Source organism: Marmota flaviventris, chromosome 15, assembly GCF_047511675.1.
Source record: "Marmota flaviventris isolate mMarFla1 chromosome 15, mMarFla1.hap1, whole genome shotgun sequence".
NCBI classification, from domain to species: Eukaryota; Metazoa; Chordata; class Mammalia; order Rodentia; family Sciuridae; genus Marmota; species Marmota flaviventris.
This window is the reverse complement of record NC_092512.1, coordinates 21,619,480-21,634,463: the sequence shown is the minus strand read 5'-3', so window position 1 is coordinate 21,634,463 and position 14,984 is coordinate 21,619,480. Positions and strand designations below refer to the sequence as shown.

Here is a 14,984-nt window from a genome sequence, read left to right as displayed (position 1 = left end):
TGCCTTTGATTGGCTTGTGCAAACTCATCCTGATTTCCTCTTCACACAATACTCAGTATAAAGTACTCATTCAGTATCTTTAAGTCACCATTTTACAGATGGACAAGCTGAAATACATATAAACCTGACTGATGTCCTGAAACCAATCAACTTGACATTCGCTCCCTTTCGAATATGCAAGGTTGGTGATGTGTCCTTTCTGTAAAAATGTCCACTGAAAGAAGGTAGGTGGGTCATTCACAGAGATGGGAGGAGGGAGGAAGAAAGGAAAGGATAAGAGAGGAACATAGAAGGAGGTTCATTTCTGTCCTAAAACCTTACTGTAGTGGCCCTGAATCATGAGCTCCAACACACCTGGAACCGTTTATAAATTCTTTTGAGAAACGCCAGTCCAATAAATGCTTCACCAGCCGGTAATTCATGAGCTCCAGGCAGTAGTTGGAACCAAGGGGGGTAGTGGCCACAGCTGTCAGGCTCCAGATGCTCTGGGGCCGGGCCCTGCCACTTTGTCCCAGCGTCCGTGTGGAGGAACGCTGTGAACTGGGCACATCACCACTGTTCGCAGTGGCCAGCTTCCAACAGCACCAGCTGCATCTGGCCTGGAAGATGCCAGTTGCTGGCGGCCCTGTGTTCCCCACGAGGCTGGGTGCTGGGCTGCAGCCAGGCTGTGAGAGCTGGGCCTCCACCGGGCATGCTCAGTCCAACATCTTCTGCCTGTCTCCCCTGCAACCCCCAGGGAGGCATTGGGTTTCCCAGCACACTGCATGCTCCTGGGAACAGGTGTCTTTCTGTAGTCAAGAGAAAGGATGGAATGAAAACCACGCAGATGAAAAGTTATGTCATTTATTAATAATTTCTTTTTTTTTCTTCTATAAATTGGACCGAAAAAGTCTTTGGTGACACTCTCTATAGAACAATCTATCTTGGATGGCAAAACCCAGACATAAAGTTACACAGGTCAGTGAAGTAAATCAAGAGCTATGGCTTTGTCATTGCTTGCACACTCCCACGCACACTTTAGGGCTTAATTGCATTAAATCATTAATAGTCTATAACAAATGGGGGAAAACACTTCCGAAAAGACCTGTGGTGACACTACAAAAAAAAAAAAAAAAAAAACATTGGCAACATATTAGAAAACTCTGTCCCAAATGTACATTGTATACAAAATAAGGTATACTTTTTTTTTTTTTGCTTTACAATCTGCCACCTAAAATAATTCCAGTTTTTAATGTCTTTCTTTCTACCCCTCAACATATCCTATACATATTTTTCTCTCAAAATCAATATACAAGGTTCATTACATGGTAACTAGGTCATTTGCACGGCTCAAATTTTAGTAAGAATTACAACCGGAAAAAAAAAAAAAGGAATGTTATTTTTATAGAACAGAAAACTATTGCAGAAATCAAATGACCTTTGAGGCCTAAAGGCAAATCATTACAAAAATAGAGTGACTGAAAGGCTAGCTTGACTTGATTTTAAACAAGGGTGAGACTATGCCACTCTGGGAGCTCAGCCTTCTCAGTGGCTGCCTTCCCTTCCTATTTACTGGACCCGGAAGGCCCAACTGTGGGTATATCACTAGCCTCCTGCTATGGAATATATTGCAACTGTAGACTAGTGAAAACCATGGCCCCAGCTAAGTAAAAATCATGGAAATAAAATCCTTTGATTTTTGGAATAGGTAAAAAGGAGAGAGCTTCCAGGAGTTATCTTCATTATCAAAAATCATGCTATAAATAGCAGGTTTTCTATCCAGAGCTTCTGGACAGCATTACTCAATTGTGTGTGTGTGTGTGGGGGGTGGTTCTTAGGATACTCCATTTCTTTCCTCCTTTTAAATAGACTTGGAGTCAGGAATAATATAATCTCTACATACTAAATTTTAAATATTGAGTGAGACAAGTTTAGCACAGTCTGATATTAATGTATGTTCACTGAGAACTCAAAAAAACAAAAAACAAAACTTTGTCCCCATCAAACATGCCTGAGAAAAGAAGTCCAGCTGTGAAAGGACTCCTTGGTTAAATTGGTTAAGAGTGACAAAGTATCTCAAGGGTTCTTGTCCGCAGTTGCTGTACATGGAAACTAGGTAGATGAATTCAGCAACTGGAGTCCTGATGTACGGCTGCATGGTGGTCATATAAACTATTAGAAGGCAGAGGCATTTTTATTTCAGAGCTCATGGCAATAAATGGTCCTTTTAAGACTTGGAGCTCTCAGAGACCTGAAGGAACATAAGACACTTTGACCCTGGAAACTTCATCTCCGCATTTGCATGTGTAATTCAGCCTTGTCCAGCAAGAGTCTCATACAGATTCTAATCTGATAAAGCTTTCTGCCTTCTCTGCGTCCTTTAAACAGGTTGAATTAAAATTTTGTGGGTTCTTAAATCAAGTGCTTCATCTTTTTTTTTAGAAAACACTATATAGGTCTATTCACATCACTCATCTCACCCCTGATTAAATTAAAGTTCAGTAACCTTTATGAAAGGCCACCAGCATATTATTCCTTCAAGTCACCAGGATTTGAGAATCACCAAAATAAAGGCTAACATAGCCTACTGTAATGAAAAACAAAAAAATCATTCCAAAAGGGAAATTGAAGGAAGCAACCGGGATTGATCCTTCTTTGAGCACCATTTGTAACAAGAAGAAATTAAACTGTAATGCACATGGTATTCCAGATACAAATTTTTCCTTATTCTGAAGCATCATATCTGGAGGTGTGCTAATATGCCAGGTACACCCACCTAGTTATCTTTAGTGACATGACTATAGTGGTTATTGCATGGATTTTTCTCTACAGTCTCAACTTTGGGTCATTTCATTTTTAACAAAGGTGATCTGTTAAACGTATAATGTGTGTATAATCTCTGGTATTTATAAGCCTTTTCATGTAAATAAATACATAGCCAGCAATTCTTTAAAAAGAATATTTTTAAGACCACGTGTCCTAATGTGGGGCTGGAAAAGATGTGTGGAAATCACAAGTGGCTGAGTCCTCTCTGGAGTTCCTGCATGTAATTCATTATGTGGTTGGCACTACTCTCTGCTTTGGCATCCTACCAGCTCAGCTCATGTAGGTCACCTAGGGACCCCTGGTTATCATTAAAGTTGGCTAAGAGATAACTCCTGACATCCTACTGCAATGGCTACGATTTGTCAACTTGCTGCAATGCAATACACAACTCTTTCCTAAGAGAATTAAAATTACATCTTACTGTTGGGCCTTGCTGATTTGCTGAGCATTGTTCAATTCCCAGCTGCATATTTCAAATGAGAAAAGAACATGCTAGCTAGCATCCCCAAGAGATTTACCCAGAGAATGACAAAATGAAACCGTGGAGATTTAAAGTAGATGAAAAGTGTGTCAGATGCTGTTCTCATTTATAATTACCGTCTTTTTTTTTCATATGGCACTTTTTTTTGTGTGTGTGTGTGGGGGGGACTATGTGCCCCGTGAGCTTAATGACAGGTAAATTTGGCAAGGCAGGTCGCTGAATGTCCTCATGTGACTGACTGGTACAATTAGGGATGCTGCTTTGTAAGCCAAGATGACAACATGAGTTTTAGCGTGGCTTGGGGTTGTTGGATAAAGTATTGCATTTTTTGTGAAGGTGACAGACACAAGAATAATATTCCAGTTCTGAAAAAAATAATAATTTAAATACAAATTTGTGAAGGCTAGATGAATAAAGGATTAACTGCTAACCCTTTAACATGCAGCTTAGATGACATGAAACCTATTGGGCATTTAATAGAAAAATACATGTGGACCAAGAGCTAATTGTATCAAATGCGTAAGAGACATCACATCTACTTAAGGGACAATGTCACATGTTTGAAAGTGGGCTAAGGAGAGTCAGTCTGGAGGAGAGAGATGTAGGGAGCTGTTCTGAGTCACAGGTGACAGAGAAAAGTCCCTCTTCTTGAACTTCCTTGCCTATATACCACTCGCAGCACAGCATCTGGACCTGGGGGCTCTGATCCTTGCTCTGCTGCTAGGCAACCTGGAATCATCATCTCTTTGACCTCTAAAAACACCTGCTTTCACTCCTGTTCATAGTTCCCTGCAAGATATCCAAGTTCCTCTTTCTCTCCCAGGTATCTACAAAGAAAGGATGAGTTAGCATCCACCAGACAGGATTTCCACTGACTTTAGCCACATACTTGACGTTATTGGAACACAGTTTTGTGATGAACTTTCCTTCTAAGACAAAACTGGAAATACATGTATGGAATATGGCAGGTGGTTTTTTTTTTTGGGGGGGGGACTAAAGTGCTTATTGTTTATTCTGCATAACAGATCGTAGGGACCAATAATCTGTCTAGTCCCTGTTCTCTTTTGCCTCTTCCAAGTAGAAGAAAGCATTTGATATCAGAAGTCTCCATTTTTTATAATAGAACTGAGATATGATTTGTGGGTTTTTTTTTTTGTTTGTTCATTTGTTCTTGTAGTTTCACAATCATCATAAGCTCAAGACAGCCTTTGCAGCAATAGAAATGTTCTTTTTAACAAGAAGCACAACTGAACTTCTCACAGACTTAAAAATTACAATGAAATAAAAGAGTATTATGCCAGGCGCAGTGGTGCTTGCCTGCCATCCCAGCAACATGGGAGGATGAGGCAAGAGGATTATTAGGTTTGAGGCTAGTCTCACCAACTTAGCGAGACCCTGTCTCAAAACCAAAAAAGAGAAGGGCTGGGAATGCAGCTCAATGGTAAAGTAATCCTGGATTCAATCCCCAGTACCAAAAACAAAATAAAAAGAGTATTCACTTTTGTTTCTGATTATTTTGCTTGCCAGTTTCTTGCTCAAAATAATGTTTGAGCAAAAATGGTATTAGGGTCCCAATGGTGAGGCATACTCTGTTTACAGCAATCCTCTTGTTCAATGGTGTGCATTTATACATTATTACTTCTTTCTCAACAGAGAAGCTTCCGAAACTTGAGGTTTTCACAAGCATTTAAGAGCTTGTGTTATAAATAATCTGTTCCCCCAGTACAGCCATTTTTCCTTGGCCTCTAAACCAAAGCCTTTCCCAGCTCTAATCAGACACAGGTTAATGGCTGACTCTGTCATCAGGCCCAAAACCTCTGAAAGGCATTGTGGGTGGACATTTCCATCTTACTAACATGCTGGTGGGTTGTGGGGATGGTTCCTTGTGCAATATGAACATTTCTTAATTATACTAGCAGTGTTTTCTTGGTACTAACTCCCCCCACCCCCACCCCCAATGAAAAACATTATCATACTTATATATCTCAAACAAAACTTATATATCTCAATTCAGTTAGAATTGCCTACCTGAAAGTCATAATACTTGCTCTCATGCAGCGACATTTTAGAGATAAAAGTTCAAATGGGTTTGAAAATTCAAATTGGAAAACAATTTGCACTGGCAAAGTTGAATAATGAACTTGTCTTAACTTATGCTTAGTTACTTCTTGACACTGGGTAGAGTGACTTATTGTGTTTCCCGTGAAGTCTGAGCTTTTGCAACTGCAGGAGACCCTACGTGACCAGCCGCATCCATGTCTGTGGGAAGCGGAGCAGCAGCTTTGAAATATTCACAACCAACACAATTTTGATTAAAGAAAGAACTCTGGTTTTTAATAGTTTTGATCATTAAAAAAGTTTAAACCTGCATAGCAATCATTTCAAAAATAATTATTTAATGTTCCATAATTAAACTGTACACAACCTAGTCTTGGGACATAGAAGCCAGTGAGGTGAGTTTGGTGCAGTCCCAGGAGCCAGGAGTCAGGTTCTCATTGGCCTTTTTTTTTATCATTCTGTTCGTCTAGGTTTATTTGGATACTTGGCACAATCTGGCTCCGATGATGAGCGGATCTGCACTGGGAAGAGAGCGCAGCTTGACTCGGGACCTGCTCGCTTCCCCTCCCCCACTCGGCCGCATTCCTCAAAGTCTTTCAATGTCTCGGTATTTCTTCCTCAGGATGGAGACCTGGTCTTTAAAAAGCACGGGGTCGAGCCTCATCTGAGAGTGGATCAGCGGCATGTAGCCAAACCAGCTGGCAAACGTATTCATGCAGCTCTGTCGCTGGGCAAAGTGGTCAGGGTCAGCCCAACGGGAAGCCCGGGAAGTCTAGGGAGAAGGAGAGACAGGACAATGAGAGGTGTGCCCGGTGAGAGGGAAACGCTGCAGGACAATGAGCCAGGTGAGTCATGGGCCAGCAGCAGAGTCCAGGCCTGGGCCCAGCCTCACCGTGCACACGGCAGGGGGAGAAGCAAGGTGCGGGGGCGTCAGCCTTGCCAGCTGTCCCCAAGGCACCCAAGTTCATCCCTGGGGAAACACACCTATTTCGTTGAAGTTTTCTGAGTTGACTAATTCTCTTGTCAGGGAATGAAAATGCTTACCAAGTAAAACTCAACCACGATGGTCACTAAATGCACTTTTTTTTTGTCACCTAGGACCAACTACTATGACTAACAATGCTTTCTTGGTTTCAAAAACAGTTTTTAAAATCCTTCTTGTTGCGGGACAGGGTGGCACAGCCTATAATCCCAGCAGTTTAGGAGACAGGAGGATGGCAAGTTCAAAGCCAGCCTTGCAAGTTAGAGAGGCACTAAGCAACTCAGTGAGACCCTGTCTCTAAATAAAATACACAATGGGGCTGGAGATATGTCTCAGTGGCTAGGTTCCTCTATGTTCAATTCCTAAAAAAAAAAAAAAAAAAAAAAAAAAAAAAAAAATCCTTGTTGATTTGAAGATACCAGTAGTCAACTGTGAAGTCTGTCTTTCTACCTATTCCACTTCTGGTCTTCTCCTGTCTTTCTACCTTTATAAAGATCTACGGAATCCCTTTGTTTAAAACTCATATGTATAGCTGAAGAAGAAACAAAACCTTACACTTCATGCGCGACTAGTATCACATGGCCGCTAAAAATCTGACCTCCCCTTTATAGACTTTTCTACTGAGATGACTCCACAAAGCACAAGGAGTTTGTCTGTAAGGCTGTTCTTCTGCACTTCAATCCCCTGATTATGCTCTTCTCTTAACCCAAGAATGGTTGCATTTTCTATTCCTTTAAAGTGCCCAAAGATTACTTTTTAAAGGGCAATCAGTTCCTGTAAAGAATCAGTGCTCACCTACAACAGAAAAACATTTCTTCTAGGCAAGTAAAAAAGACCATTAAAATCTTTTTAGCTCTCTATGTTGCCCCTAAGGTTGATTAAATATTTTTAGATCATGTAAATGATTGACATTGATATAAAAGCAAGCTTTAAATGACTTAAGTGCCAAAATTTAAATAGAAAACTAAGCCAATTGTCTTTAAAGCCAAGTTTTTATGAAAACAAGAAAAAGATGGGCTGCTCTATTATAGGAAAAAAAAAAACTGGGTAAATGAGCAACTCTTTAATGGTGTGTGTGTGTGTAAGTTTGTATGCACATATGTATGTGTGTGTGTGTGTTCAATGTGTTTATATTCCCACACATTGTTACAAATACACTTTCATGGGAAAGTACATTTTAGTGTGAAAATCATTCAGAGTCACTTTAAAACTGTGAGTGTTATCATGCTTGAAAATAACATAAAAATACAAATGTCAAGTTATCTCTGAGCAGCAGAAAAAAAAAAAAACATTCTCTATGAAGTGTTTTCATGAAGTTCATTTGAGCTCACAAACAGTGGGGAAAGTAAAAGCATGAGGTAATAACACCCCCATTTTATGGATGAGGGGGCAGGCTCAGGGACGCTCCGGTCATTTGCTTGCTCCTTTCCTTAGCATTCACACTAGGAGAACTCCACATGGTAAATCAGGGAGGGGTCACAAATGAAGCTGACTGTGGGTTCCCATTGGAAGGGACACTCAGTCCCATAGGTGTCTTGCTTTGTTCCTAAATCCATGTGGGTTTATGGGCCATTTTGGAGGGGCTCTTTCCCATAGTGGCTGACCCCCACACAAGGGCAGGAGTGCTCACATATGCAAATGGAGATACCCAAGAGCATCGGCTCATTCTCATTCACAAATTAAAAAAAAAAAAAAAAAAAAAAAGTGAATTGAAGCATTTAAGTATCTTTTTTTGCCACTAGATTTCAACATTTATTCTGGGTCAAGCAACATGTATTAGAAAAGACATTGTTCCTCTGTAATGAAAACTGTTCTTAGAGCATGATGTCTGCTTGCTTTACTGGGCACACAAAATTTCAACAAACTCAAGGGTATGGAAGGGAGAAGGGGGCAAATGCAGGACTTGGTTGCATACAGGTAGATCTAAGGTTCCACTGAAATTTGCCCCCATGGGATTTGAAAAATTACTAGAAACATTGCTTTGACTGAATTTGGCAAATCTACGAGAGGGCACAAAATGAACCCCTAAGATTAAATATCCCTGCAACTCCTCTTGCTAGTTTTTTCAGTAACCGGAGGGTAGTAGAATTTTCCACTGGAATCCTTTGCTCACTAAGGACATCTCTTTTGTCATAACCAGGAACTAGAACAGTGCCTGGTAACCTGCATGTGCTCAGGAAATGCTAGATGACTAAATTTTATGAACTTAAAATCCTGTATATTGTTTGCTTTCACTAAATTAAGTAAATGTGAAGAAAAAAATCAATTTGGTTAACATGACCCTTATCAAAACCTAGGTTATTAACACATAATCAACACCTGTTAGAACACGGCCCATGAAAATACCCAAACTGAACTGATACAATCATGTTAAAGACTGCTTATCCAGGTCGACTCCAATCCTGCTGCCTGCTCTGTGATCTAAGTCAGGTAGCTCTAATGCCCTTAATTTATGTTTTTTGATTCTTACATACAATATTGGCTCTGCCCAAGAAGAATAAAAATAGAACAACTTCAACATCTTCAGATGGGTACCAGGAGTCTAAGGTATAGGAAATCTATCAGTGGAATGAACAGAGTCTAGTAAAATTTCCTTTACTTTTAAAAAAGCTTTCCCTTCGATGAGAATGATTTCACCATTTTCATTTTAAAGATGAGCTGAATTTCAGAAGGCAATTGATGTGCCCACAGGTTGTTTAAGCTGGTTCTAGAACTGAAAATCAAATACTGTGACTCTTGGCATTTTACTATGATACATACTCTACTCATGAGCAAACACTGGTGGGCTGTGTTGAAGACAATATTGTTTGCTTGTCATTAAATAAGACACCATGAAAAACTTTAAAGACATTCTTCAACTCTATGGACCAAATGTTTGTGCAACAACCCCCCTACCACCACCACTGCCACTGCAGCCCCATTTCCATACTGAAGCCTAATCCTCAATGTGATGGTACTGCAGATGGGAACTCTGGGAAGAGATTAGGTCATGAGGGTAGAGTGTTTAAGAATGGGATTAGAGACCTTATAAAAGGGACCCCAGAGAGCTCTCTTGCCCTTTTTCTAGCATGTGAGAACCCTGCAAGCAGACAGTCATTGATGAGTCAAGAAGCAGACTCTCACCAGATGCTGAATATGCTGGAACCTTGATCGGGCACTCTCTAGCTTGCAGAAGGGTAAGAAATGGATGCTTGTTATTTAAGCCACCCTGTCTATGGTATGCTTGTTATAGCAGCCTGAAGGGACTAAGACAAACTCTAAGGACATATCTTTTGCATGTCCCTGTAGGTTAAATGAGAGCTTTATGTTCATTCTAGAGCTTTTAAATGTGGGGGTATTTCTGATATCTCCTCATCAAGCTTCTACAGAGTTCCTGGAGGAACACAAGTCCTCCTTACCTTTGGCTGAACCACCAGTGAGCTAAGCAAGGGAAGAGTTCCCTTACCCTTACCTGTCCCATCATTGTCTCCTTATACTGCTTCTTCTGGGTCACTTTTATTGGAGGCAATTTTGTCACAGCAGACACCAGGAAATTCATGAGAATGTCCTCACAATTGGCCAGTTGGTCCACCATGTTCTTCAAGCTGGCTGGCAGGTAATGGGAGTACAGGTAGTGATAATATCTGTAAAAACCAAAGACAGGTTTCCTAGGGTGTCATTACATAATGACAGGTGGACTTGATGCACATAACCCTTCCTTCAGTCCCTACACATGTTGCTGGATGGTGATGATGATGATCACTATCTCTTACCTGCTATACGCCAGATAATATTCTAAAGTGTTTTATAAATGCCTCCTCTAATCCTTATATAGAATCTATGAGGAGGGTGGTATTATTGTTCCCATTCTACAGATGAGGAAACAAGGTACAGAGATATACATAGCTGCAAATAGTGCTTGCTCGGCTAATTTTAATATCAGTCCGGTCAGTTAGAAACAGACTGAATACTTAGATGGTAAGAGAAGTTACTTACACTTGAGACAAACCATAAGAAAGAATCAGATTCATCTGTGTGGCGGTGGAGGAGGAAGGGGAACAATGAACTTTTGAGAGGTGAAATCTTGAGATCAGGGTTCAGTTTAAATGTTCACACATTGGGCATTTCCAACCCTGTCTCCGAGATGGCAAGATTTTCTATTCTTTACAACAAAGATTAAGGTATGACTGGTGTGATTCCCCTCACTAAGACAAAAAAACAGGGTTCCACCAGTGATCCAGTGGGAAATGCTACCTATGTATACTCACTAGTCTGGCTACCTTTCTCCAGATGGCTGGTTTTAAAGACCAAATATATGCAATTGAGTGCAAAATTTAAATCTCCATCCATGGAGATTTTTTCAACATATCCTTTTGGATGTGTTTACATGTCCAAGACTGAACTTCTATATTTTTCACAATTTTCATTCCATCTGTAGCTTTCCCCATCTCTGTTGATGACTGCTCTTGTCCTTCCCATTCTCAGATCAAAGAAACAAAACAACAACAGCATCAAATTCCCCAAACACATAAGTCATTAAATTCTACACCCAATCTATTAAGGGATCATGCTGAAGCATCTTCAAAATATGTCCACAATCTTGTCATTACTTATTATCTCCACTGTTCGCTTCCTGGTCCCAGGCTCCATCATCTCTATAAAATGACAATCACCTCTTTACAGGTGTCCCTTCTCTACCTGGTCCCTGTGTAGCCTATTATCAACACAGCATCCAGAGTGGATGCCTAAAACATTGACACGGTGTCTGTTAATGTTCAAATCCCTGCACTGGCTCTCTGGGTCACTTAGAAGAAAAGTCAGGTCCTCTTGCATATGGGCTCCCTAAACTCCCTGACCTGTTCTAACTTACTCCACTCTCATCACACTGTTCCACCCACATTCTGCCTCTTGGTGTTTATTCTAGCTGTACTTCAGGCCAGAATGCTCTTGACCAGCTTCGTCGTCTCTGCGCATATCTCACCTGCTCAGTAAGCATTGCCTTGGCCACCTGCCAACCTGTTCCATCTCTACCGTTTCTGATTCTTTACTCTTGATGCATCTCCTTAACATCCTATTGGGTCTCCCCTGCATTGGCAGAAACTTTTTTTTTTTCTGTTTTACTCAATGGCGACCCCAAACATCTACAACAATGTCTGGGGCTCTTCAATTAAGATACATTTTTATTGTCACTATTCTCAACACTGAATTACCCAATATACCTCTGAGCAGAGTTTCCACATTTCAGCTTAACTGAAAAGTACTATTCTGCCACAATTTCAGGAAATGCAATAAGCTAAAAATTTTCACTGGTTTAAAAAACACACTTGCCACAATGACAAAACTTACATGGGGATACAGACTAATGTTCAATAAAGTTAAGATTTGGCCCAAGTCCCTATTTGTGCAGTTGCCAGAAACTAAAATATGAGGAGAGATGAGAGAAATGTGTAAACTGCTCACTTGTGGTAAATAGCAGCTCCTGTCAACACCATGGAGTAGTCGTTTGTCCACTTGGATGTGTACCCCCACCGCTCCTTAGAGTTATCCCAGAAATGGCTGCGTGCAGGGTACCCCACAATCCTCTCGGGGAAGCTCTGCCACACTGTGAAGGCAAAATCCACCTGCAGGCAGAACACAAGCCAAATAAGCAATCAACAGTGTTAACAAATGTCAACAAAACATTACCTTCCCCCTCTAATTCATGATGCAAAAGCCCGAGACTGTTTCGAAACATTAATCCCATGTATTCATCAGCAAATTAAACTGACTGCTTGACATTTCGCCCCATAATTATGCACATTTTAATGTTTTCTGTTAAGGAAATTTCAGATTAGTGTGGAAATGAAAGGAAAAAAAGTTTGATGATGTCTTTTAGAAATCCTCTCTGTTCAAGCAAAAAAAAAAAGCAGTTATTCCCTGCCCCCACACAAGGTACATGTGACTATTGAGCCACAAGAAGCAGAGACAACGACACATCTGTTTTATAAATGAGAGCAGACTTCCTGTGTGCATCCAGAGTGAATATATACCACACATCATAACCAGCAGATATCAGGCCAAAGTGACCGAAATTAAAGCATCTTAAGAGCAAGAGAAAAGTTTTTTTTTTTTTTAAGCACAAGTTTAATATGAAGACAGAGTAGGTAACCCTAAAGAAAGAAGAATTCAGGCTTCTCAGGTTTGAAGTGCAAGGAAATTCCACAAAAGCACCCACAAGTGAATTACTAAGAGTAAGTGAGGGCCAGGCCAAGGGAAGCCACAGGATTATTTTAAAGAAAAGGTAGCTGAGGGCTTTCCAGTGTTTATAAGGATCCAACGCAAGTCCTTCTGAACCTGCTTCTGTTTTCAAGTGTGTAAGGTCACTTCTGACTTGCTATGATCATTTGATGAATCAAAAATAAAAACAAACAGAAGATAAAAACATAATCCATCATATAATGCTCATAATGGTGTAGTGCTTATAATGTGATAAACCTGCTTCTAGGTGCTTATATGTTTTTACTCAGTTCATCCTCACCCTGTGAGGTATGTGCTCTTATAATCTTTAATTTACAGGATGGAAAATGAACATATATGAGGGTCAAGTAATTTGTCTGCAGTAGTAAGTGGCAGGGCCAAGATTCCAATCCAGGCAATTTGGTTTCAAGTTCAATGTGTACTGTATTCTAATCTCTCTTTGGCTCTCTCGCTATCGTGTGGAAATCAATTTATGTCTTTATAAGGGTTACTATTTACAGCCTTTGCCCTATTTCTTCTTGATAAGCAAGGCAAATAGAAATTTCATTGATTCTGCAAATAATTCAAGTCTCAGGACTGTGATGGTGGCTGGGGGATTGAACGATGTTGCTAAGTCTCGCCATCAAAGAAGTTCAAAAGAAGAGCAAGTAACCATTCACCAAAGCCAAAAGCTGAAAACAGCCCAAGTTCCACCCACTGCAAAGTGTGACCATGAGACGCACCTGTAAAGCAAGTGCCACAGCATGGAGACTCAGAAACATTATACTAAGAGAAAGAAGCCAGACAGAAATTGCCACAAGTCACAAGATTCCATGCACAAGAAATATCCAGAATAGGCAAATCCCCAGAGATAGAAGACAGAGCCGGGGGTTGCCAAAGGCTGGGAATGACTGCTTGACTAGTCCAGGGTTTCCATTGTGGATAATAAAAATGTTTTCTAAGACAGAGGTTATCATAACTGCCCAATATTGTGAACAAATGAATCAGCACAGAAATATATACTTAAATGTTATTTTTTTAAATGCTAATTTTACATTTTTTAAAATTTTTACCTCAACAAAATATATATATATATATATAAAAACCCCCAAGCCAATGGGCCTTGATCAATATTTCCCAAGCTTTTTTGCCGCATTCTCATATCACATATTCAATGTATTAGGAAAGATTTTTCTTCAAATTGACTTTTATAAAAAAAAAAATTACACTTATCCTAGGTAAAAATACCAGTAAAATTCTGGGTTTGATTATTGGTAATATTATTTTCTAACAAACACTAAATTAAAAACAATTGTTTAAATAAAATACTTCTAATGAACCATGAACAGCTCTTTTCTATTTTATGTACACAAACCATCTTTTTGGAAACACTGGCCTGGGTGATTTTTAAAGATCCTTTTATCTCCAAATTCTTCAGGCTTCCAAGTCACTCTTTTTGTAAACAGCCATAAATTCTGTGTGAAACTTTGGTGTCTGTGATGGTTGTTAATTCTATGCACTAACTTGACTGTACCAAGAGGAACCTGGAGGAAAAGATCACTTCTGGGCATGTCTGAAGATTCACATTCCAATCAATGGACTCCAATGAGGCAGACTGTGCTCCCAACCTGCCTGGGCAGTATTCAGTGCATGGAGGGGCAGGAGGCAACAAAAAGGTGGAGGAATGAGGAATTCACTTTCTTTCCTTCCTGCCTGCTGGCTTCTGCTGGGCCATCACCCCTTACTGCTATTGTTCTGGGACTTAACCATTAGCTGCCATGATTCTCAGGCCTTCCTGTATCCCCAGTTTACAGATGGCAGATTGTGAACATCCGATCCTCCACAATCCTTCAGGCAACTCCTCATAATAAATCTCCACTAGCTCTGTTTCTGTGGAAAACTCTAATACCCTCCCCTATCTCAAGATGAAAAGATTTAACATGGCTTACTCCCCAGAAACGTACCTTGAGGGGAGTTGGGGGAGGAGGCTGGTGTAACATACATTAAGAAAACTTGGTGGGGAATGGGACATCTCAAAAACACAGCAGGGGAGCAGGCAGCATTAGCCAGGAGACTGAAATTAGGTCACGATAACCTATACATTGTCACTGGCATCCAATACTAATGGCACCAACTGATGGGCCAGTACATTCTGCTGCCTGTTGTCAAAGAATCTGACCGGCTGTCAGCACTCTTTGGGGTTTTCCATTATTCTTTGAAAAGGAAACACATGCACGGGCAGCTACTATAGAACCCAATGGGGTGTTTTTATCACATGAATTTCTTACCCTCTCAAAGCTGTTTCAAGTCATTTCAAAGGAACTCAAAAGTAAATTCAGATAAAAACTATGATTCTTGGGATAGCTCTGCTTTCATGGAGATCATTAACACATCAAAGAAGGCAGAGGTCAGCTTAAGGCCTGTTCTCTTAAAAATCAACATCTGTTTTCTTTTGAGGATTTG

At 40.3% G+C, this 14,984-nt stretch overlaps 1 protein-coding gene across 1 annotated transcript in view; it reads right to left on the bottom strand.

The window, feature by feature from the left end:
- Positions 1-5,592: 5,592 nt before the first annotated feature.
- Ext1 (exostosin glycosyltransferase 1) overlaps positions 5,593-14,984 on the bottom strand; it is a 264,495-nt gene continuing 255,103 nt past the window's right edge. The window contains exons 9-11 of the mRNA XM_027952606.2: positions 11,766-11,926; positions 9,778-9,949; positions 5,593-6,116 (exon numbers count right to left, since the gene is read on the bottom strand). Coding sequence (XP_027808407.1) covers positions 5,931-6,116; positions 9,778-9,949; positions 11,766-11,926 — 519 coding nt within the window. The 3' untranslated portion in view covers positions 5,593-5,930. The remainder of the gene's footprint in view (positions 6,117-9,777; positions 9,950-11,765; positions 11,927-14,984) is intronic.